At 33.4% G+C, this 26,216-nt stretch overlaps 3 protein-coding genes across 4 annotated transcripts; 2 read left to right on the top strand and 1 right to left on the bottom strand.

Moving 5' to 3' along the window:
* The first annotated feature begins 841 nt into the window (after positions 1-841).
* LOC112710203 (large ribosomal subunit protein eL43) lies at positions 842-2,954 on the top strand. The gene is made up of 5 exons (XM_025762351.2): positions 842-968; positions 1,063-1,102; positions 1,992-2,080; positions 2,172-2,254; positions 2,620-2,954. The coding sequence occupies exons 1-5, from the start codon at positions 966-968 to the stop codon at positions 2,681-2,683; spliced, it is 279 nt and encodes a 92-aa protein (XP_025618136.1). The 5' UTR covers positions 842-965; the 3' UTR covers positions 2,684-2,954.
* A 4,829-nt stretch (positions 2,955-7,783) lies between these two features.
* LOC112710202 (uncharacterized) lies at positions 7,784-12,929 on the bottom strand. Its single transcript, XM_025762350.3, has 3 exons — positions 11,545-12,929; positions 9,266-9,527; positions 7,784-8,296 (listed from the first exon to the last, which is right to left on the bottom strand). The coding sequence occupies exons 1-3, from the start codon at positions 12,474-12,476 to the stop codon at positions 8,117-8,119; spliced, it is 1,374 nt and encodes a 457-aa protein (XP_025618135.1). The 5' UTR covers positions 12,477-12,929; the 3' UTR covers positions 7,784-8,116.
* Positions 12,930-20,596: 7,667 nt separating this feature from the next.
* On the top strand, positions 20,597-25,576 carry LOC112710201 (acetylornithine aminotransferase, mitochondrial). Of its 2 annotated transcripts, none has more exons than XM_025762349.3 (4): positions 20,597-20,924; positions 21,824-22,318; positions 23,973-24,407; positions 24,857-25,576. In XM_025762349.3, exons 2-4 carry the CDS (start codon positions 21,872-21,874, stop codon positions 25,394-25,396), a joined length of 1,422 nt encoding a protein of 473 aa, XP_025618134.1. In that variant the 5' UTR covers positions 20,597-20,924; positions 21,824-21,871; the 3' UTR covers positions 25,397-25,576. The 2 variants fall into 2 exon arrangements, with proteins under 2 accessions (XP_025618134.1, XP_025618133.1); XM_025762348.3 differs by having other exon boundaries at positions 20,620-20,924; positions 21,821-22,318.
* The last annotated feature ends 640 nt before the right edge of the window (positions 25,577-26,216 follow it).

Below are 26,216 nucleotides of genomic sequence, written 5' to 3'. Positions count from 1 at the left end.
TTATGTTGCTAAAAATAGGAAGGTGACCGAGACCATAATCTATTTTGGAGTTGTAACGAAATCAACGAGACAATTTATTATAATTATTTAACTAGCTACCCATCTAATACCTAATTCCTAAATCCTAAAAAATGAGAATATTTAAATTTTTTAAAAGAATTGATTAATATTGACTAAGTAAAAATTAGTTTTCTTATTTTTTCTTACCTAAAAACATCTTTTATACAATAAATTTATGAATAATGCTAAAAAAATTATTTTATAAATTAATATCGGTCATTTTTTTAAATTATTTTGTTTATTTTAAATTGTAAACTTTAAATAATAAATTTTTGTTTAATTAAGAACTAATACGCAGTGAATTTGAGTTCTATTTAAAGATTTATTGCTGATCAATAAGTTGTTGCATGGATAAAACAAGATTCGAATAATCAATATTGTTTAAGTAAACTAGTGAGTTAATCATTAGATCAACCCAAATTAATTAAATCATAAATAAAAAATCATAGAAAACTAAGTTAGTTTAGGATTAAAGAATTTTAAATCATAAATATTTTATCAGCTAACTTAGTTTCCTATTTCTGTAAATTTATTTATTTATTTATTTTGGTTTCCGCTGTAAATTATTTTTTTTTTTGGACTTGGACTGTAAATTGATTTTTGAAACGTTTTGTTTTTGCGCTTTTTTTTTGGACAGGGTCTTGTTTTTGCTTCGTTTTTTTGGACAGGTAGGCTTTGGTTTTGCTTGAAATATTGGATGGGCCTTCAGTGAAGGAAATGGGCCTTTACCCGAGTCCATATCGGCCCATGTTGATTAACACGATAATACCCTAGTAATAAGGTTTGGCTTTTGCTATATCAGAAACCCTGAAACACCCTCCCTTTGCAGCTGCGCAACCAAAAGTATCAGCGTCTTCTCTTCTCTTCTCTTCTCTTCTCTCATCGTTTCTCCCTGTCCTTCCAAGATGGTACTCTCTCTCTCTCTCTCTCTCTCTCTCTCTCTCTCTCTCTCTGCAATAATTTTCTCATGCTCATTGTTGTTTTATTATTTTACACGTGTAGACGAAGAGAACCAAGAAGGCCGGTATCGTTGGGAAATACGGTATGGCAAACATTCGATCTTGTCTCTCTCTTATTTTTTTTCCACTTCAATTTTTGGATCTTTTTAGTTTATTTTTCAAGAAGAGAGCTGCTTCTGTTTGTTGTTGTTCTTATTGGACGGTTGGAAATTAAGGAGGGAATAGTTAAATGTGGATATTTGAATGCATTAAGCTTTTGGGGTGGTAAACAATAAGATGGTGTCTGGAAGTGCCAATGCTGCTGGTTGTTTGCGTACATTAAGTATTGCAGTTTTTGTGATTGTTTATCAACTCATTTATAACCACAAATTTCTGCCTTTTTTTATAATATAATTTTTAAACACTATAAATGGAAATGATTGGTTGTGGATTTGCATTGAGCATGCATTGGATGCACTCTGCATGCAACTATTTTTCATTTTTTAACTGTGTTAAAATTGATTGGTGTACTGATTTCAATAATACTGTTTTTCTTACCATTATGGAAGAGGGCTCCGATAGAAAATGCATTTCTTCGGGAATGAAAAAAGATAATCGTACTTTGATTTGGTATTTTGGTTTACATTCTTTGACTCCTTGTTCAAAAGTCATATATTTAGGAATTCCTGAATTTTGTGTTCTCTATTGGAGATTGTCAAAATGAGCAAGAATATTTCTTCAAAAAGTACCATCAATATGTATTTCAGCAGAATACATTAGTTTTTATTAGGGTTAATTGAATGGAAATGGAATGATCAATCTATTCTGTTATCCCTTTGCCAATAAATCCAAAGTTATCGGTTAATAGTGAATTATTTCAACTGTCAATGATACTCTATCTTTATGTGCTTTTTAAGTTTGCTCTTTGTGCTCTTTTATGTGTATATGATGTCATATTATTTTGAGTGACATGCTAATGGTCTCGAATTGCAGGCACTCGATATGGTGCTAGTTTAAGGAAGCAGATTAAGAAGATGGAAGTCAGCCAGCACAGCAAATTTTTCTGTGAGTTTTGCGGAAAGGTAATATTTTATTTCGGTCTTCACGATCATTTTATGATATATATTAACAAAAAACCTAATTCGCTATCAATCATGTGCTCATTCTAAACAGTATGCTGTTAAGAGAAAGGCTGTTGGTATTTGGGGATGCAAAGACTGCGGAAAGGTGAAGGCTGGAGGTGCCTATACTTTGAAGTAAGTTGGTCATACCATAATGTTTTTTTCCTATTGTATTATTTTGCTGGCTTAAATATATCTTTGGTCCCTATAAATATAAGTTATATTGGTTTTGTTTCCTTTGGATTTTATTAAACTTTGGTCTCTAAATGCATACTTTAAAAATACTTACTAGAAGTAAAATTTAGACATGGACTAAAAAATAACTAAGGGAAAATTAGGGACTGAAATGAAAGCAAAATGTTTATAAAGATCCTAATCAAATGATATATTTGTAGATACTAAATGTATATTTCAGCCCAATAAGCCTATTTTTCTTTATTCAACAATGGTAGACTATATGAGCAGTTGACTATATGATTTGCTCATATTGTTCTTTACAGTACTGCGAGTGCCGTGACTGTTAGGAGCACAATTCGGAGGCTGAGGGAGCAGACTGAGAGTTAAACACTCGATTATGTCCCAACTTGTTTGCAAAATCTATACAACTTTTGGAACTTCTTTATAATTTGTCAATTTGGTTTGGATAGCTGATGGGGGAAAAGGAACTTTGCAGATTTTTCCTAAGGTGTATCAGAACTGTTACTCGAGAGTCTTTAGTGTTATTCACTTTTGTACTATGTTGGTGGATACTGATTTCATTTCTGTTTCAATTTATAATAGAATAGGCTAATAGCACCTTTACTATTCAATTTATAATATATGTTTTGTTGATACCTTTACTATTCATTTTTAAGATTAACCTAACTATTATGAGTTGATATATTTGAATTAAACCATATCATTCATAGAACAACTCGTTGCATTTCTTTACTCTTATGCCGTTTAGCACACTGACACCTTCATGTTATATTCTAGCCGTGGCGTAAAAGCCACCTTTATACACTAAAGCACACTTTCAATAGTCATTTGAATCATGATTACATGCACATAAATGGCTGAAGGAAACCGAAAAAGACCCAAGACCCATTTACGCCACTCCCAAATTTCTAGGAGCATTATAATTACCAACCCAACAATTCAATTCTATCTCCATGGCCTATTTTCAATGGAAAACCTGTGATGCTTGTTTGGCTGATTTTGGTGCATTGTTGACTAAGTCCACACTAGTTGTGGCAGCAAGAAGGCCTCGAGGTAGATTTAATATATGCAAAGAATAATTAGAAGGTGCAGTAGATCAAAGTGAGTATTTTTTTTTTGTGACCGAACATAACACAAAAAAAGGACTTAAGAAAAAAGAGCGGTACATTCAATTATGTTAAAGCATTTCTTTACTTTTGTCAAGCAGATTAGAGTCATTCCTAATCATGCTAGTTGTGTCTCGCGAAATAAGAAGAAACGCATCAAGATTATCTATTTCACATATGACCTCTTTGCACTTGCAGTCCCAAACCATAGCAAGCCCTCTCCAAATAGCATGAAGCTCATGGCAGAGAACACTAGAAAGAGGTATACTGGCAGAACAACCTTTTATCCAAGTTCCTATGCTGTCTCATTTTCAAAAATGCTTGCATCACAGTTCACTTTAAAGACATTCATTGGAGGTGATTCCCAGTTATATTGCAAAGAAGAAGGAATAATATATTTTTGGGTAGTAATGATATTGGAAAAATCTCGAGCAGCATGTTTAGCCAAGTGAACAATTTTCTCCTTACTCCATAGATCATCTTGATGGAAGATGTCATTGTTCCTATCCTTCCAAATCCACCAAAAGGCCGCTGCAAAGAGAAACTCATTTTTATTGAGGTTAGAACGAATACAAGACGCAAAATCCAAATTAGAATCCACAGCGGTCATTCCCAAGTTTAAACTAATCCAAATTTGACGAGCTTTTTGGCAAGTCCTAAAGCAATGATTAATATCTTTTAGAGTAAGATAACATCTCTGACAAAAATCAGAAGTAACAAGACCTCTTTGAAACCGGTAGCTAGCTGTGGGAATTCCGTATTCTCAAGCGCCAAAGCCAAAGCCAATTTTCATTATCATTCCAGCCAAATTTCTTCTTCAATAGCCATTCATACCCGCTTTTAGTCGAGTAGGTGAGAGTATTTGAATTTGTCCAAAACAAACCTGTTTTATCTCCAGCTTGCTTGATAGAATCAAAGAGTCTCAAATCAAGTTTAACTTCTTCCGGAATCATTGTGCAAAGAATATCCCACCGCCAATGTCCATGATGCCAGACATCTTCTAACTTCAAGTGAGAATCAGAAATGTGCACAAAAGGAATCAAAGTAGCTAGTGTTCCACATGATCGCCAAGCATGATACCAAAAGGATTGAGACATCCTGCCTGTACACCAATCAAAACCATCATGAAACTTTTCTATTGTCTTATAAATTGCTCGCCAAGTGCTTGAAACATTATTAGAAAAATTGGGTGAAAAGCAAGAACTCGCAGATAAATATTTTGCTGACATAATTCTTACCAAAAACTTATCTTCATTATGTAGTAATTGCCAAACAAATTTTCCTAATAAAGTAAAATTTACACATTGAGTATCTCTAATTCTCAAGCTTCCTATTTTTTTGGAGTGACAACTTTGCTCCACTTGACCAAATTTAAGCAACGCTCCCCCACCTTTTCCTTCCACAAGAATTGTCTAAGCACAAAATCAATCTTTTGACAAAGCGAAGTAGGAAAAAGAGTCACTTGCATCTGATAAATAAGAAGAGAAGAAATAATAGATTTAATTAAGTAAAGCCTGCTTACTCTGTTAAGGAGCCTACCTTTCCAACTAGCCAGCCTATTCTTGATCTTCTTTAAAGAGTCCGAAAAAATAGACCTGGCAGCTCGAGGATAATTAAGGTTCTCCTTCAGGTATTTGTCTAGATCACTAGTAAAAGGAATATGAGAAACACCAGACAACATTTCCTTCCTTCTATTAGAGATTTTTTTAGAACAAATACTTTTAGATTTTTCGATGTTAACCTTCATACCTGAAGATTTGCAAAATAACTCCAAGGTGTGCACAACATTCTGAACTTGATTTTTCTTCACTTTACAAAAAAGGAGGAGGTCCATCTGTAAACATCAAGTGAGAAACTCTAGATCTCCTTCTAGAAACATCCACATCATTCCAAATATCCTCGTCAACTTGTTTGGAAATGAAGCACGCCAATCTCTCAATGCACAAAACAAATAAATAAGGAGAAATTGGATCTCCTTGCCTGATCCCTCTGCAAGGTTGGAAGCTGTCCAATCTATTCTCATTCCAAAGGATGGAAAGATTTGAGGCCTGAACACAATTCATTACAAGTCGAATAATTAGAGAAGGAAAGCCAAAGGATTCAAGAGTGTGCTGAAGAAAATTCCAATCAACTCTATCATAAGCCTTTTCTAAATCAATCTTAAAAGCCATAACTTCTTTTTTAGACTTTGTCCGCTTAAGAAAGTGAAAAACTTCTTGGGCGATAATAATATTATCAGGCGCTCCTTTACCATGAATAAACCCTCCTTAAGTTGGGCTAACAATCTCATCCAAAAAAGGTCATAATCTATTAACCAACACTTTAGTTACTAACTTATAAATTACATTACAAAGGCTTATTGGCCGAAAATCCTTCAATCTAGTTAGAGGGTCGCATTTAGGGATAAGAACAATCAAAGTTTCCAACAAAAAATGGCTTAACATCTCCCCTAAGAATGCTTTCTGAACAGTATGCCACACCCCATGACCCACCATATTCCAATATTCCTTGAAGAAAAAAATTTGAAAACCATCCGGCCCAAGAGCTTTGAACGAGCTCATATTATCCAGAGTTTCTTTAACCTCCAACATTGTCACTGGTTTAGACAAATTATCACAAGCATATTGGCTAAGAGATGGCATAAGAATTTCTCCTATGCAATTAACCTCAACAGGCTCAGTAGAGCAAAAAATATTTTTGAAGAAATGAACAACCTCTCTTTGTAAAACTTCCAGATCATCGGATTAGGACCCATCACTGACCAGCAACCCATAAACCTTGTTAGATTTTCTTTTAAGGATGGTTTGCATATGAAAAAAGCTAGTATTTCTATCACCATACCGAATCCATTGATCTCTTGACTTCTGGTACCAAAGCAATTCTTTTTGGGCCAACATTAGATTATACTCAGCTCTCAATTCCTCCTCTTTGTGCTTCAAAATCGGATCATCATCAGCTTTCATTTTCCATTGAATACAATTCAAATAAGCCTCCAATTCCCTCTTTTTAATAAAAATATTGCCGATGAGTATGATAAGAAGAGAATTTTTCATCGAAAAACATGTCTAGGATAATAAAGTTTGCCATTATGACTCAATTAATATAATTTTTTCGAGGTAAATACCAATTCGATATTTAAAAGATTCTTACGCGGATAAAATAGTATCTTAATAATATTATCGACAAAATAGTTTTCGAAAGATTTTAAAAATTGACAACCGTGTTTCTGAATTTGTGGAAGCACATCTCCAATGAAAAAGATACTGAGGTGGCAATCATATTTTGTTAATATGACATATTTCTTCAACTAATTATTGAGTTGGCTTTTATAATTAATTTTTAACAATTACAAGCTAGATCCCTAAATTTTAACAATTAATTTTAATCCTTTTATTTCTTCCATCTTTCTCCTTCTCTTCCTCTTTTTTTTTTTTATCATTTTTCTTCTTTTCTTATTTGATTTTTTTTATTATTTTTTTCTCCTCTTCCTTGTTATTATCATTATCATTATCATCTTTTTTTTTTTAAGTTCAATATCACATAATTAATTTAAGGACAACAAAAATGACCAATAAAAAAGCTCTCATTCTCAAAGTCAACTTGCGTGGCTCGCCGCATTGTCGTCGGCAATGAAGTCGGGTGCAGCTTGGACAAGGATGAAGGGTGCATGTGTTGTGACTCTGGATGTTTGTGTCAAAATCCTAAACCCTATATGGGAAGCAGCTTTTTATTAGTCTAATGCTGCACATTCTCATTCACTATACTTTAATAACATGACAGAAATCCTAGCACGTATGATGTACGAGGATTGAGTTTAACGTGAATGGAGTGAATTAAAGTACCTGCAGTTCGGATTAGTGTTGCTACCTCCACACCTAGTTGGTAGAAGATGGAGCTTAAAGCGTGAACCACCACAATTAATCTGGTGTAGTGGTGTATCACAACCATGCTGTCTTACAACAATGGTAATTCCCACGAAACCAAAGATTATGAAGCCAGACTCACAAGAGTAGAATTTACGATCACCTGGAACTAATTTTTAAGATTCACCTACCTACTACTACTCTATGAGTTGATATGTTTTAATTCCACCGTATCATTCATAGAACAACTCATTACATTTCTTTCCTTTTGTGCCATTTAGCACAACACCTTTGCGTAAAAGCAACTTTTATATACTAAAGCACACTTTCAACAGTCATAAATCATGATTACATAAACACAAATGGCTGAAAGAAACTGAAAAAGATCCAAGACCCATTTACACCACTCCCAAATTTCTAGCAGCATTATACCAACCCAAACTTGAAACCAACTAATATTTATCTGGGAAAAAAACCCATTAAGATAACAGGAAATATACTTGAATAAATGACATTTCATACCAGGGTCATTGAAGCAATTTATATAAAAGTTGTGGGACAAAGAAACATTTTATGGTTCATATTTCTTTTCCCTTTACCAAAAGATTTACAACAACAGTAGCTGGATAAAGGTTTCACCTTCAAACCAGCATTTACATCTACAGACATTTACAAAATGTGGAGAAAGTAAAAGAGGAGATATCTATAGTTTTAGCATATGGAAGCTATTACCCTTCCTTTCTATACAAGACTCATGGCAGATAAGGTAATAAAATCCGCTTGCTGCTTAAACAGCAATCTTATGATTCTCTGCTAATATAAAAGCAGCCTTACACAATGGGGACTCTAATGCTCTCTGTGTTAACATTGGGATGCATTTGTTTCTGCACAGCCTTGAGCGCGGCTAGCCTAGCTGCATTGGCTGCTCTATTCGCGGCCGCTACTGCTCGATTCACCCTTTCATCTACCTTGGCCACATCGTATGCCTTCTCAGCTGCCCGCCTTGCTTCCTGTGATCAAACAAAGAATTAGTATAGTTTTCCACTACCGGTTTATCATCCACAAATATCATTGAATTCTGTCAAATTCAACCCTTTTTCCCCTGATGTGTAGCTCTAGATACTGTTCTTTCTTTCCTTGTAATTTAAGTCGAAGGATCCTTCATATGTGGTGATTAAAAGCAAATTTGAAAATGTACTTTTAAACAAAATTTGTGGCAGTGCAAATACACACACACACACACACATTATATGGGTTACTACTTAGGATCAACTTACCATAGTAAATTTAAGCAGATTTTACACCCTTATAATAATTTTTTATTGCGAATTTTTTACAAAGTTGAAGTTTATATCCTGAAGATTATAGCTAAAGTTTTGATATTAATTTAAAATCATTCATCGTAAAATGCAGCTAATGTAATACATATGTTAACATCTAAATACAACAATTGTTTGATCAGATTGCTTTTTATACTCTTTTTTTTTCTCTTTCTCTCAAAATTTGGCATAAATATTTTGCATAGATAACTATAATTCAATAATTGAATTAATAGAAATTTTAATTTCCAGAAACTTATTATATTGCACAACTTCGAATAAAATTATAATGCTGCAACTGATCTTAACCTTACAAGAAAAATGTAGCAACAAATGCTCACAAGAAAGCACTGCCACACCAATAAGAATTTTTAAAAACCCAAACACAATATGAACACAAATTAATCAGATCAAATCATACAATTAACTGTGGAATGTTAAACAAAGAAAATTGACATCAACCTGCCATTGCCATAACATAATCAAAGAAATTGGGAATGATAATAATTTAGATTGATAATGATAATCAATAATCAAGACCAATGTGTGGACCCAAGAGACAAAGCATTCAAAATCATTCATCTTTATCCTTAAACTATTTAACGAGAAAAGAGCACTTATCAATAAACCGAGGTTAACAAAATCATAAGCAGAGTGTACCTGCACTGCATTAAGTATTCTAGAATGATTGACACCAACGGGAGAAACTGGATACATGGCATTCTGTGTGCTTGGGACATCAAGAACTCCATTTTGCCAATGACCAGATTGGGTTTCCCCATTTCTGAACGTATACATTCCAAGTCCTTGCCTTCTACCCTCATGCCAGGTTCCTTCATAAAGATGGTCGTTCGCAAATCGATATACCCCAAATCCATGCATTTTGTCCGCAAAGTATTCACCAGCATATGTATCCCCATTTCTGATGAAACACACAGTTAGTTCTAAATGTATACATAACCTGCATACTTTTATCGGTGACAAAAAGAAAAAAGATGCTATTAACGCTCTGAGCAGTTCAGCTGATGGGTCTTCCTTAGAAGAGATGGATGCCAAATCTGAGAGAAATCAGAATGATGCATGCACAGTAGGATTAAGCTCCAAGTTTCGTTATAGGCATACCGATTAGGATTGTACTCACTGATACTGACAGCACAGTCTAGTTTGCATTGATAAAGCATATTGTATCTATCTAGATGTGGAAAAGAGTATATAACAAAGTGCAGTGGTCAAAGAAAATATAGTCATTTTGCTTTTCTTAATTGTCTTAATTAAGTAGACCTACAAGGGATAAAAGAGAACAACAAAAGAATAGTCACTGCATTTTATGTGGCAGTGAATAAAATTTCGGTATTATAAACCACAGTGGTATGATGAGATCACATTCTCTAGTCATCAAGTAACAATATTGCAGTGACATCGTACAACAGACCATGGAGGAGCTTTACAGCAGATGGCTGCTGCTATTAACATTGTAAGGGACTTTAAAATGGCAACTGAGGTACATAAATAGTTACAAAGATCTAATATGACATGAAATCACAAAGAAATCAATCCCAAATGGATTACAATAAGCCATGATGTAAGGAACATAATAGATCATTTTCCTTTTAGACATCCTAAAGAGTTTTCAAGCTTTGAGTGATATAAGGCAGGCTACGCCGATATGAAATTAAAATTTGGCAAGTACTAAAACCACAAATATTAAAAAACTGGGGTATATAAATCTTCACTTTATAATTTTATTGTTTCATTTTCTATACTTATTGATTCTATTTGTCAGCTATGTTCTTAATGAACAGAATAAAAAATGCCCACGTTTATCAATCAAGTGACCAAAACCAGCAAGGAATTGGCAAAATATCTGAATCCAATGACAATCAAAAGAACGATCAAAAGGCTATTAACATGATTTACTTGGTCAGTTTCTGCCTTAATTCATCATGTTTATGCTTATATTCAGCTGATTACTAACCAGTCAAAAGACAAGGAAACCAACCCCTTCTATATCTAAAATATAACAATCAGTATCACAAAATGCTTTATAATCTCTATAGCCTTCATTTCCTTTCTTTTTGCTACCCTTTATTCAACACAAATAGACAACAAGCACACATAGGAGTACAAACACTAGTATGGCATATCCATCAATTTTGTTTCACTCCGATTTTATGGATCTTAACAAGTTCTGAAATTCTAGCTCAAAATCAAACAATTCAAATTTTCTTCCCACGGTGAGTAAATTGAATAGTTTGAATTTATGAAGGATCAGTTGTTGAATTTCAAGTTCAAAATTTGGTAAGGTGAATATCAAGGAGTTACTGCTCTGTTTGTCCCTAGGAATTTGTTCGTAAGTAAAAGGAATATGGAATTCCAAAGGAGGTAAAGAGGAATTTCTTAGCTTGCACTATTGAAACTAAACCTCGGATTCGAATGGGGAGTCTATTCTGAGTTTCCTCTTTTCCCATTTGTTAATAACAAGATTCAGCCAATGGCTGTGTTCGCCATTCTTCCCAGAAACCTTCTCCATTACTGGTAGAATTGTACCTAGACTCTATGTCCTACATCTTGAAGTAGGTCTTAAAACTCCCATTTACTTTAAGGCCTGATATCATTCACATGTTTTCTTTTCGGATCTCTTAGCGTATGTCTACATATGTAGTCAGATTAAATATTGTAATAATCCATTTTAAGCTTATTCCTACATCTCATTCCTAGAATGGAAATGCTTACGACAGGTTAAAGCTCAAACAAAAATCATCCTGAAAAAGAAATCAAAACACTATCTCTGCAACATCCTGCATAAAATTCCTCACAATTCCGTGTGCCTATATCGAATTACATGATCTAAGCAATCAACAAGAAAAACTAACTAACAAAACCAATCATCAAAATTAAATCCTCCAGAATTAAAATCAAGAAACACGACAAGGAATTACCTGAAATGGTAGTGTCCAAGACCATGCTTAACCCCCCACTTGAACTCCCCAACATACTTGCTCCCATCATCACAAGTATGAACTCCACAGCCATGGCTCTGTCCACTCGACCACTCCCCGGCATAAACATCCCCAGTATAGAATCTATAAACCCCGAAACCGTGCCTCAATCCCATCTTAAACTGCCCTTTATACCTGCTCCCTCTTGCCCATGTCTCCACCCCAAAACCCTCATACTTCCCATCCACCCAATCCCCTTCATACCTCCCACTCATACTATAATAATAAACCCCACTCCCCCAACACTTCCCCTTCCTTATCTCCCCCTGGTAAACGTCGCCGTTCGAGAACACCTGCTCCCGAAAACCCGTGGATCCACCGTAGGAGGAGCCCTGCTGTTTCTGTTTCTTCCTCCCCACGGCCCAGAAGACCGGCAGCAGCGGCCGCGGCCTGAATCGGCGGATGGAGGATGGGAGGCGTGGGAGGGCTAATTGAAGGGAAAAGAGCAAGGCCCCGGCGGCAGAGACGGCGGAGACGAACTCAAGAAGGAGCAAGAAGCTGTCGGGAAAGAAAACGATAATCAGATAGAACACAAAGAACGAGAGGATAACGATGGTGACGTGGAACCTTAGGCCGCGAATCGAAGGTAACTGAAACTGAATTCTGTTAGCGACTAACTGAATCCTGTTAAGCAATAACTGAATTCTGTTATTGTTATCACTTTTGGATGACGACGACGACGACGACGAGGCCGCCGCCGAAGACGTTGCTAGTTGGTAGAGGGTTGGGGATTTGGAGAGGGATTGGGTCAAGAGTGGTCTCTTGTAAGTTGTGGCGGTTTGAGTTTGGTGAGTTGGTTGGTTGAAAATGAAATCGGAAGAGACGCCACTGCTTTCTTTTCCGATCTGAACTTCGGATTTCTTATGATGCATTACATAATAATGAACGGATTCACTTCTAGGGTTGATTTCTTCAGTTTTGGGGCTAGTACAGTAGTTGTTCAAGTACAGTATAATAATAATAATGTGGGGTTTATTTGTGTGATTTTGTTTGTGCCAATGGGAGGGAGGAGTGACTTGTATTTATTGTTGTTGAGTTTGTTTTGTGTTTGTATTGATGCCGTACATCAAAAGCGGCGTGTGCGAAGAGTTTAAGATTAGGGGAGTGAATGGATACTTAATGCTAGGTTTGTTTCTTGCTGTACCTTCTTAGCGAAGGTGCAATACGCCCTTAACTTCTTCTGAACCGTTCATGCAAATGCAATTCACTCGGTCCTTGAACAAGAAGAATAACATTGTAGGGGTTTTGGACGGGGATTCGGATCATCTGATATCCGATTAAATCCAACTCAATCTGATTATATTAGGAATTGTATCTTGGCCAATAATTGGACAAAATCTGGTTGTACTTAATTTTAATCGATTTGAGTAGTGAATTTGGAATTACGAAGTTCGAATCTATAATGTTAAGGTTATAGAACAAATTTTTTTTATTAAAAATATAAAAAAATTTAAATTTTTTATGTATTTGTTTTATATTTATTAAATAAAAAATATTTAAAATATTTTACTAATAATAAGTTTATCATGTGTCCTAATAACACATGTTAGCAAAATTTAAAAAAAAATATAGTATTTATATAATATTTACTAACCTGATCTCAGTTTAATTATCATATCTTTTCTTAGGCCTAATTTGAATAAAAAACTTGAAGATTACAGAGGACTTAGAGAATGAGAGGTTAAATCTATGGTCCTCTTTTACATTAATGGATTAAGCCTTTAATATAAATCTTACACTTAAAATCTATTTGAACAGTGTAGTAAAAAATTTAAGAGATAATTTTATTTTATTTCATAAATATCAAAAACAGAACAGTAGGAAAAAAAAAAAAGATGACACAGTCATGTATCCTGATTCAGTTGGTTTGTGCAATGCAACCTACATTTAGTTTCCACCATAACAGAGGCGAAATTTTCACTAGAATCAAAATATTACATACACTAATTTGTTAGGATTCACACAATCCCTTCTAAACTCTCAAGTTTTTTCGTAAATTTGATTTGGTTATGCTAATACCTAAACTCTTTACGTTAAGTGCTTACCCAACTTAGCAAGGGATACCTCATCGGTACTGGACACAAAACAGAAAATTACAAACAAAGAAAATCAGAATCCACTCTTTGTTTTTCTTTCAAGTGTTTCACTTAGCCTTTTTCACTTTTAGGCCTTTTCTCAATGTCTCTCTTTCAACCTTTTACCTCTCAAAGACAATACAGAAAGATATATATTGAAAATGAAATACAAACTGTAAAACATGAAGGAGAATAATGCATTAATAGCCTCTGTTGCTATAAGTTGAACCGGATTCAGCTAACTCTGATTGAGTTCTTCATCTTGGCGGAATGCTTCTTTAACTTAGAAAATACTGTCCAAAATGTTGAACTCTTCTCAAGGAAGCTCTCAAAACAAAACCCAGATTTTGGTTCCCTTTTCTTGCTTTTTTACCAGAAATATTTTTCTTTTTGTATATTGTGTTGTGTCACGGTTAAGGTTTCTCTGAAGTCAACATCTTGGATTTTGAGCTCTGATAAAACCAAGGTAATTTTCTTGCTTGACCGTGGTCAACAGAGCAGCAGAGATGATCTTATTCAGTGATAATCCCAAATCTAAACCCTTGAAAATGTGCTTTGACTCCAAGTAACTTTGTAAGCTATTTGATGAGTTTGGAAAACTCTAAATTAAATTAATGATGACCAAACATTATTAACAGCAAAATTATTAATCCAATTTTGATTCATATATGTTAATTAATTAATTTTGCTGTGCAGGTATAAATTGGGTCGAAAAATGAATTTCTGGTTTAAGCCCAATAATCAGCCTTGCTACATGTTTCTCATACCATGAGGCTGAATTATTGAGTGGGCCAGAATAAATATTGTTGTTGCAAGCCCAAACAAATGCTTTCTTATGTGTTCTATGCTTGATCCGAAATCAATTTCATCAGGAAAGCAAATGTTAACCAAATGGGCCAGTTTTAATCTCAATGTTACAAGTCCAAATTCTATTAGTGATAATTGGTTCCAATCTTGGTCCGATATCAAAGAAAAATGAAAGCAAAGTGCTTCCAACGGAACCAAGCCTTTAACCATGTGATAGATTTCAAAATCTATTACATTGTTAATTAATGCATGGGGAACATGAGAGAGAAAATGAAGTGACATGATTGATGTGCTCAAAGCTACACGTCACTCTAAGGGAAGAGAAAGCACTTTTCCACTTGATTTGATCAACTCACTTAATCACTTTCTTTCCAAAGTTATATTCTCTCTCATCTCTTTCTTCTTTTTCTTCTTCGGTCCTTGTCCAGAAAACAATGGAAGAAATGTTCTTCAACCAAGAAAAGGAAGAAGCTGCATGCATCAAGACCATCAAGCTAATGATGGCAAGAAAACATACTAAAATAAAAATGAGTTGTAGCTAAGATACTTACCAAATATGGTTAGATTTGGTGAGGTTATTTTGAGCTTTTCATGCTCAAAAATGGACATTGAAGATTCGGCCAAGAGAAGAGATTCTTGAAGCATGGCTTGTCTTTGATTCTGCTCAACCACCACAGGGAGTAGCTAGAGTGGCGAAGTGATGGTTGAAGGCAGAGATTGAAGCAGATGAAGTCATCATCATCATGAAGCATCAAGGGCCAGAAATCCATCTTGGAGAGGAAGCCAAGGATGGAGAGCCCGGATTGATGAAGGGTGATGATCAAGAAAGGACTAGAGGTAATTGCATGTTGGCTAATGCATGGTTATCTCTTGTTTCTCTGTGTGGCCGAACCGGTTCTGTTTTTGTTGAAGGAGGAAGAAGTTGGTTCGGTTTTGGCTTCAAGTGTGGAGGCTTGCCTCTTCTTTAAAAAGAGGGAACAACCACTGTTTGAAGCAAGGAGAAAATTTGAGAGTGCAAGGCACAGTGTTCTCAGAGCTACCTGAGCTAACAGTTTTTTTCTTCTCCTTCAATGTTCTCTGTTTTGTAATTTTTCTGTTTAATTTTGTCATGTCTTGAGTCTCATGGAAAAAGGCAAACAGTGAGGTTTGTAAGAAAAAGCCATAGAGCGGAAAAAGGCAGAGAGTGCAAAGTTAAAAGAAAAAGCCATAGATGTCTGAGAGTTCCTTTGTTCATCTATGTTGTGTATCATGATTCTGTAGGAATCCCCTTGTAAGTTGGGTTAGCACTTTACAAAGTTGTAATCAGATTGATTATAGTGAAATTCCATCATGTTTGTGATGGAGACTGGATGTAGGCTGCACTGCACTTAGCAGCCGAACCAGGATATATCTGGGTGCAATCTTCTTCTCTTTCTACTCCATTTCTGTTTTCTACTACACAGGAGCAAAAACCAGAATTATCTCGTGCCAAGTGACGAGACAAAACAAAAATTCTCGTGGCAAGGGACGAGACAAAACAAAGTTGCTCGTGTCCAGTGACGAGCAAAAACAGAAAAGTCTTCTCTGAAGGTCAGCAAGTGTTAACATCGAAAAGGGGGCTAAGATTCAACCCCCCTTCTCTTAGCCACTGAAACCATCACTATTGATTTTCAGCAGAAGTAATCAGACATTACTTTTTTCATTAATCCAGAAATGGTATAGCAGAAAGTTAGAGAAAGAATGAAGAAAATAAATTGCATGCAAATGAAAATAAATCACATTTATCTTTTGACTTAGCTTGACTTGCTTTGATTAGAGTGATTAGACATTTACTTTTGTGATTTATCATTTCTCTCTTCTTTTTTTTTCTCTGGTGAATGAACAAGAAGAACGAAGCTTTCTATTTCTTTCTGATTCTGACCTAAGCAAACTTGTGAGCATTGGCTTTGGAAGGCTTCAACTTGGTGGAATCTTTTTGGACTTGGGTTGAATATATTTTTCATTCAGCCCAGCTGATTTCTTTACTTTATTTCTTTGGGTTTTGAGAGTTAGAAAGCCTACCGAGATCTCTTTGGATTGCAGCTATTTTGGTCTACAATCATTAACCAAGACAATCAAAACTAATTGGGTGTTTGACCCATTAGATCAATGTTTGTCATTATTAATTGAGTTAGTTAATTTTTTAACTCATCACAATTTAATTAAGCTCCTTTTGAAAAAAAAGTTTAAATAATAAATATTTATATTAAAAATAGCTTATAAATAAGTTATTTTGTATTTGATTTTTTAGTTTTAAAAATATTTATTTTAAAATAAGAGTGATAAAAAAATTTTTATTATAAAAAGAGTCATTTGTTTTTAATTTTTCTATGAAAAAATTTTATTATAAGAGAAGTTATTTTTTTTAACTTTTCCATAAACACTTCAATAGTTTTTTAAAAAGTTATATAATTTGATTTTAAAAATTGTACCAAATATTAATGTTATAACTTTTCATAAATTAAAAATTAAAAAAATTACTTATAAACCTATCCAAACGCGTTATTATAGTTCTTGCAGAGCAAAGAAAAAGAAAAAGAGAGTGTACTGAGAGGAGACCGCTTCGATAAAAATACCAAAAATATCTCTTTTTTTAAAATGTTTTTTTTTTTCAAAGACGTTATTATTGGACATCTTTATTAAAAACTGGTTAATAATTTATTTTTTAATAAACCATAACAAAATCGATTTATTATAGCAACAATAATAAATTCAATTGTCAGCATTGTAATTATTAGACTCGATTTGATCCGATCGATTTACACAATTTAAACCGAATCATGTTTAAATTTTTTTATAAAAAGACAAATATATCCTTAATTTTTGTTTTAAAAAAAATGATACAGTGGATTATGTAAATTGATTGATTCGACCTGATCTAATAATAATTTGGTTTATTGTTATTGTTATAAAAAAATCAATTTTATTTTAATTTGTTAAGAAATTTAAAAATAATTAATTAATTAATATGTCTAATAATAATCCGACAAAGTGTCTTTATAAAAAGAAATTTTAGGCATGTTTATGGGAGGATCCTCCGCACTGAAAATGTAAAAGCTAAGAATGATAGATTGTTATCTGAGCATGAGATATATAGAGTTCTCGTGCACATATATGATCATGCACAATAAAAGACTCTGGCTCGTAACAACTATATCAACCCAAGAATTCTAACAAATTTCACTCACTAACCAACTCTTCTTTACTAATAAATTTTTGACCCAAACTATGACTCTCCACAACACACTCACCTTCAAATTTAGATGGGAATTGTCACTAATCCTAATAAGTTTACTGCAAAACCTCTCAAACAATCTAATTGAAAGTGGCTTTGTCAATATATCTATCACTTGATCATTTGCACGAATCATGTGATAATGCTTCGGGTCCTTATAAGGTTCTGAGCCGTTCGTTGATAATTTCAACGAGCTCATCATTGAAGTTGGCATGGAATTGGAGGAGCTCATTCCCGACTTTGCAAGAAGATCTTGAGCATACTTTGTTTGATTTAACATATCCCCTGTTAAAAAATGAAAACTCTAATCCAAGAAAAAAAAAAATCTGCCAAACTCTTGAGAGGAAAAGTAGTGTTCAAATATTTAATTAAAGTTTCAATTTCTGAAGCATTACTTTCAACGACCAAGATATCATCTACATAAGTTAGAAGATATATAATAGAAGAAGAAAATTTTTTAATGAAAAGAGATACATCTGATCGAGTATTTTGAAATCCAAACATGTAGAGGGTTGCTGCCAAAGTTTGAAACCAAGTTCTTGGAGCTTGTTTCAAACCATAAATAACCTTGTGTAACTCACATACCATTGTAGAATCAGATGCAACAAATTCCTCTAGTTGTGACATATACACTTTTTTGTCGGACAATCCATTGAAGAATGCAATCAATGCAATCAATGGGAAACTTGTGATGCTTGTTTTGCTGATTTTGGTGCATTGTTGACTAAGTCCACACTAGTTGTGGCAGCAAGAAGGCCTCGAGGCTTGGTGGATTTGGTTTTAGAGCGAGTGATCATTGGGTGTGAATTTTTTATTGAATGTTATGAGGACTCAAAAGGTTGTTGAATCTCTATGCCTCCAATTGGAAAAGAGTTAGCAGGTACGGTATGAGTATTATTAGTCTCACTATTAGTAGCAACTAGCAACATTATTGTTAGACAAAAGAAAATTGTTATAAGCAATGAATTTAAAGTAGGCTGCAATAGAGGAATAGAAGTTAGTGGATGTAATATATACAAAGAATAATTAGAAGGTGCGGAAGAATTTTTCATCGAAAATCATGTTTAGAATAATAAAGTTTGCCATTATGACTTAATTAATATAATTTTTTTAATGTTACATAACAGGTAAATACTAATTCGATAATCAAAATATTTTTACTCTAATAAAATAGTATCTTTATAATAATATCAATATAATAACTCTTGAAAGATTTTTTAAAAAATTGACAAGTGTGTTTTTAAATTTGTAATAAGAACATATTTCTGACAAAAAGATTATTAAGGTATCCATTATATTTTAATAATATGACATATTTCTTTAACTAATTACTGAGTTGGCTTTTATAATTAATTTTTAACAATTACAAGCTAAATTCCTAATTTTTAATAATTAATTTTAGTTTTTTTTTCTTTTTTTTCTTTCTCCTCCTTCTTCTTTACAGTTAAAAATTAAGAAATTTTTGTGTCACGGTTAAAAAATTTCAGTGCTATTTCTATTAAATTATTCACAATTCAAAACTTTCTATCCTAGTCACCTTGTTTCACATTCTTAAGATTTTTTTTTATTTCACACTCTTAATAAAAATATGTGTTATAATTAAGAAATTTTGGTGCCAAACTTAAAAAACTTCTTATCTCATGGTTAAAAATTTCTAGTGCTACTTTCTGAAAAAATTTTAAATATTCAAAATTTTTTATCATTGTCTTTTTTTTTGTCATTTTTTTTCATCTTTTCCTTTGTGTTTTATTTATTCATAATTCTTCTCATTTCACTTGACAAAAAAAAAAAGAGAAAAAATAAAGCAAAGAAGAAGAAAAATAAGAAATACTACAATAACTAAGGTAATGTTTGATTGATGTCCATGGACACATGCCTATTATTTGGTTTGGTGAGACATAAATTTTTGAAGGATACGAATGAACATAAAAATACTAAATTTGTGTACTTCTAATTTAGTGAGATACTGAAACTACACTAATTTTGTATTCTTTTATCTTTATTCAATTTTTAAATTTTTAAATTTTGTCCTCTTATCTTCCCAAACCTTTTTTGAATAAAGAGTAATTTAGTTTTTTTTTCAAATATTTGTGTGTTTTATTCATTATTTTTGTCAAACACAATACATAGATATATTTCTATCGCTCTGTGTCTTTAATATTTGTATCTTTGTGTTCATGTCGCATCTTATACATCAACTAAACAGAGATTAAGAAGAAGAGAAAAAATAAAAAAATACAACAATAGCCATAACAACAAAAGAATGACGACAAAAAGAAAAGATACGAACAAAAAATAATATAAAAAGAAGAAGCATGTGATTCACATATTTATTGTGCTAATTATTTTTGTTGAATTTAAACCAATTTAATTTAATTTAATTGATAAAAATATTTAAATATATAATAAAACCGTTAATTAATATATTTTTGAACTAAATAATCAAGTTTCTAAAATAACTAAATTTATCATTGTAGAATAATAAAATTTATAATAAATAAATAATACAACTTATTTACAATTAATACAATAAAACTTTTTTTATCACATGTTAAATATATTTTTTTTATATCAACAGGTAATTGATAGCAGATTGTTTATTTATTGGTAGCATGATTAGTAAAAATGTAATATATAAAAATTGAGTAAAATAAACATCACTCGTACTATCTAAAATAATCATTCCAGCACTAATGAATAATAAATATTTTTACAAAAAATTCGAACCTTAATCATTCGGATCTAAAATTCTAATATTATGTCATGATTATACTTAGTTCAAAAACTTCAGCTGATAAAAAAAAAAAATAATACTAATAACTATATCTCTAATATTCCTTAAATTTTCATTGTATTCATTGTACAAATATTTTATGAACTCCTTATACTTTCTCATAAAAATTTGGTAATTCAATCTAGGCATCGTGAAATATCTTGCCTTAACCCAGTGCTGCGGCAGTGCTGCTACCTTTCTCTTCTCTTTTTCTTCTCTGCTCTCTCACTCCGCCGCGCCGGCATCGCTGCTCCATTTAGTCCGCTCAACTCCTGCACCGCCGCCGTTCTCCATTTCCCCCTGCATCGCTGCTCAGCGACCCGCATCGTTGCCACCACCCCGCCGTCTCTTCCACTCGCTTCGCCGTCGTCCCTCGCCTCTGCAGCCGCTTTTCCCTCGTCCCTGCCTCCTGGTAAGATTCACTGCTCTCTCATTTTCTGCTTGGATTTTGGCATTTTGTTTCATGGATTTGATTTTATCCCAATTAATAATAAGTTTCTGATCATGTAATTTATTTTTATATTTAAAAGTATATTTTGCTTCAGAATTTGATTTTGATTTTGTGATGTTGTTGGCTGTAACAGGCTGTTGGTGTTTGTTAATATATGCAGATATGCGGTTCTGATTTATCAAATTGTTCTAATTTTTTGTTTTGTTATTATATTATTGTCTACTTTTCTTATTGCTTGGTTAATGGTTATTGTACAATAAATTCCGATTAGTGTTTTTTTTTCCATGATTGGTTTGCTGTGTTTTTTGTATTTATATTGTACATTTAGATTTGTGTGGAGTTGCAAATTGTATTTCAATAACAATATTATATTTATTAATCAATTAGTAAGGAGACTCATTTTTGGCATTTCACAAAGAGTAGTTTTTTTGCTGCTCATTATATTTGCTTCTTTTTTCATAACTTAACTTGTCATTTACACTTGGATCAAGATCCTCTATAGTTTGGGAAGGAATTGGTAAAATGATAAAATGAGCACTCTTAAATTAAGTAGTGGGGCTCACATGTGATGGAAGTTACAAATTCAATGATGATTAAACCCTTACTTTATTATTTTACCAATTTTCTCACTTTAGAGAATCTAGATTCTTTATACTTAACCTTCTTATATATATATATATTGAAAAAATGTTGTTTTTTTTTTCTTTTTTTTTGAGGTTATTTTTGGGCCTTTTAAAAAGTTGCCAATGTATTAGTTTTACTTTCAACAGAGGTAACACAGAATTTCTAGCTTCAATTGAGTGTGTGAATTTTAAGAGAACTACTTTTTGTTTATGTTTATTTATCTCTTGTTTCAGCAGAAGTGATAAAGGAGAGTTAAGGACTCAAGGCCTTTGTTGTTGAACACAATGAGTACCATTCACATTTGTCTGAACCATTCAATTTCTCAATCATCTTACAACATTAGGAAACTATTCAATTTGGAGAGAGAAAAAGCTTCGGCCAGAGGAAGAGCAGCAGTTATTCGAACGAATTGCAAAAGCGTTGTTCCGAAGGCATGCCTTAATGTGGATGTTGAAGCAGCTAGTGCCGGGAAGGTAGGATCAGCAAAGGCTAATGCAGTGATTGAGATGGAAGGGAAGTATTTAGTGGGAACGTATGCTAGAGCACCTGTGGTTCTTGAGAGGGGGCAAGGTTGTAAGGTATATGATGTCGAGGGGCGAGAGTATTTGGATTTGAGTGCCGGGATTGCTGTCAATGCACTTGGGCATGGGGATGCAGAATGGTTGAAAGCAGTCGTATCACAAGCCGGCACCCTTACTCATGTCAGCAATATGTATTATACAATTCCTCAGGTGTGTGGATGCCATGATTTTCTAAGCTATGGGCCTATAAATTAACTTCAATACCTTAGAAATCATAGAACATTTTATAATTTAGAACTCAATTTTTCTGGTGTGAGGTATGCGATTATTTATCTGTCTGTCTGTGTTATGTCTACATTATGAAATTGCCATCAATTTCTTAGAAATTATGGGGAAAAGAATTTAATCAATGACTCTGATTTTCATGGTTTGTTACTTTGTTTGAAAACACTAGTCTTCTTAGAACACATAGAAGCAACTGCAGGGGAACAAATACCGATTTGTTTCATTTGTTGTTTATTATAAGATAATACATGATTTTGCAGAGACAGCAAATTTGAAATTTGTTAGTAATTTTTTTTTTCAACCCCAAGTTTGGATCGTTGGACATGGGAATGACTATTAAATTGTTTATTGGTTCCTTCATCTAGTGCATGCCAATCATTGTCTTAATGGATGAAGAATTGAGTGCAATTAAATTTTTCTAGAAATGTTTGGAAGAGAGAGGATTTTAGGACTTGATTGATAGAAGTTTGGTTAGCTTAATTGTGATCTACCACAATTTGTGAGAAAAAGAAAAATTTCAGGATTGAAGCTGTCTTTTTCATAGTGGAAGTTGCTAAATCTTGAGAAACTGAGTTATTGTTGTCAAACATCTGTAAACTAAAGAGTAGGAAGTGCTTATAAAACTTCTGAAAACCTAGAACTATTGCAAGGAAAGAAAAAAAGGTACAACAATTAAAAAACGGAAAAACAAAATATCAGATGAAGCATGGTGTACATCACATTGTTTAAAGCTTTCTATGGCTAATTTGTCATACATATTGAAATAAGTTTATTAGTAGTGCATAATGACTAAATCCCCATTTTGGTCCCTGAGATTCACGCGATTACTCATTTTGGTCCCCGAAATTCAAAATTACCTATACTGGTCCTCCAGATTCAAGTTTTGGCACCAATATGGTCCCTCGACTCTTTCCGGTGATGATTAGGCAAATGGAGTGCTGAGATGACACCCTTCCTGTCACGTTGGACGCTGTAACGGCTAGTTAATGTGGCGAGGGTTGTATTTGTATCCAATTTAGTCCATGAAACCCTAATTACCTTATTATTTATCTGAGTTATAATGACAAAGTTTTAATAAGGGGGACTAAATTGGATACAAATACAACCCTCGCCACATTAACTAGCCGTTACAGCGTCCAACGTGACAGGAAGGGTGTCATCTCAGCACTCCATTTGCCTAATCATCACCGGAAAGAGTTGAGGGACCATATTGGTGCCAAAACTTGAATCTGGAGGACCAGTATAGGTAATTTTAAATTTCGGAGACCAAAATGAGTAATCGCGTGAATGTCAGGGACCAAAATGGGGATTTAGTCAGTGCATAATAGAAGCAATCCAAAAGGTAGTTAAATTGCTCCTTGCGTTTTAGACCCTACTTTTCAAGTGTTTATAGAAACTAATGCACTGCATTTTATTTACCTAATAAAAATAATGAAGTTCATTATCCCATTGTCTATCTTAATTATAACTGAATATAGTCTTAATTATGCTTTACTTCATGTCATGTTCTGCATGTGTTTCCATGCAGCATCGCATTAAACCTTTATCCATTTCTACGTTTCTTTTGTCATTGATGCAGATAGAACTAGCAAAGCGTCTAGTGGCTTGTTCTTTTGCTGATCGTGTATTTTTTGCTAATTCCGGAACCGAAGCTAACGAAGCAGCTATTAAATTTGCAAGAAAGTATCAGAGGCATACATGTACTGACGGAAAAGCACCGGCAACAGAATTTATAGCTTTTAGCAATTGTTTCCATGGGAGAACAATGGGAGCACTTGCTTTGACTAGTAAAGTGCATTACAGAGCACCTTTTGAACCTGTTATGCCTGGGGTGACATTTTTAGAGTATGGAAATGCAGATGCTGCAATAGAACGGATTAAGCAGGGGAATATTGCTGCAGTTTTTGTCGAGCCAATCCAAGGAGAAGGTGGAATATACAGTGCCACAAGAGAATTTTTAGAGTCTCTACGCCGAGCTTGTGATGAAACTGGGGCACTTCTTGTGTTTGATGAGGTATGCACCACTATCTAATCTTTAAGTTTAATTGCATTTGTGTAGTAGACAGATGCCTTATGTTGGTGAATCTCTTTCAAATCAGAAATTTGTGCAAGTAAACCAAAGATCGAAGGGTTTTATTTTGATCGGTTTCACTTGCATTATGATTCCTGGAAAAAGATTGTCTAACATCCCTCTATTGTTGATGATTTTGTCATTCAAAATGGTTAGTTGACTTGTTTTCTCTTTTTCATTTTGTTGATCTTGTATTGATTGAAACATTGTGAGAATAAAATTGTGAGTAATTCTTTTATATTTCCAATGCATTAAGTACATTAAAACTTCAAAAAAAATTCATTGTTATCTTCTTAATGTGTTCTCAGAGCATCTTTTAGCTAAATTCAAAACTTATTTAACTCTAAAAATTAATGAATTAGCACATTTGATTATTCTTTTTGATTTTGTAGGTCCAATGTGGTCTAGGTCGATCTGGGTATCTTTGGGCACATGAGGCATATGGTGTCTTCCCAGATATCATGACCCTTGCCAAGCCTCTCGCTGGCGGTCTGCCCATTGGAACGGTCCTAGTGACCGAGAGAGTCGCGTCTGCTATAAATTATGGTGACCATGGAAGTACTTTTGCAGGAAACCCTCTAGTGTGTAATGCTGCTCTTGCTGTTTTGGATAAAATCTCAAAACCTGAGTTCCTCTCTTCTGTATGCAAGAAAGGCCTATATTTCAAAGACCTACTTAAGCAGAAGTTAGGAGGAAACAGACATGTCAGAGAAATCCGTGGTCTTGGCCTAATCATAGGGATTGATCTAGATGTACCTGCCTCACCCCTTGTCGACGCGTGCCGAAATTCTGGCCTCCTGGTATTAACGGCTGGAAAAGGAAATGTTATTAGGCTTGTTCCACCATTGATCATAACTGAGCAGGAGATTGAGCAAGCAGCTGAAATTCTATCCCAAGCTTTGCCAGTTCTTGATGAGGATAATCAAAAGTAAGAAATTATGAGAAAGAGGGAATTGGCCTTTTATTTGTAACTTCATTGGTTCTATATCTGTCGACTAGGTTGAAGTCCATGGACTTTTCTGCATGAATGTAATCTCCATCATAAGAATATTGTAGCAATGATGAATAATATGTCTTGAATAAGGAGAAATAGTTGGTCTAAGATTAACAAATGAATCTAAATTTGACAATCATATAGTAATAGTTAATGTGAAAAACAAACAATCTTATTAAATTTGACAGAATATTATTTTACATGCAATCAAGTATAAATTATTTTATATCCCTTAATTCATTTAAGTATAGTATAACTAATATAAAGACTGAATATTTCATTTAAAAGGAGATGGGTAAGTTAATTTAGTTTAAACATTTCAAACATTGTTAAGGTTAATAATATCACTATATATATATATATATATATATATATATATATATATATATATATTTGTCAAAAGTAACATAATGTATGTTTCTATGTCATTAAATTGTTAAAAAATAATAAAAAAAGATCTTTTATACAATTTTAGTGCGCCTGGCAAAATTTTTTAAATAAAACTAAAAGTATTTAAAAATATATATATATATATATTTTTGAAAAGATACAATTTTCTCTTTTTAACATAATAAAGAAATATTTTTATATTATTATGCCTAAATATAATTAATAAATAAAAAAAAATATTTTTATATGAGATATCCTTACTTTTTTTTTTAAATAAGACCATTAATTTTTTTCTTGAAAAAAGAAGAGAGTTCATTCAAATAACCTCATAGCATTTATGGACAAAGGGGGCATATCTGTATATACGA

The sequence above is a fragment of the Arachis hypogaea genome, chromosome 9, assembly GCF_003086295.3.
Source record: "Arachis hypogaea cultivar Tifrunner chromosome 9, arahy.Tifrunner.gnm2.J5K5, whole genome shotgun sequence".
NCBI lineage: Eukaryota > Viridiplantae > Streptophyta > Magnoliopsida > Fabales > Fabaceae > Arachis > Arachis hypogaea.
The sequence above is the reverse complement of the archived record's forward strand: the minus strand, read 5'-3'. Positions and strand labels throughout refer to the sequence as shown.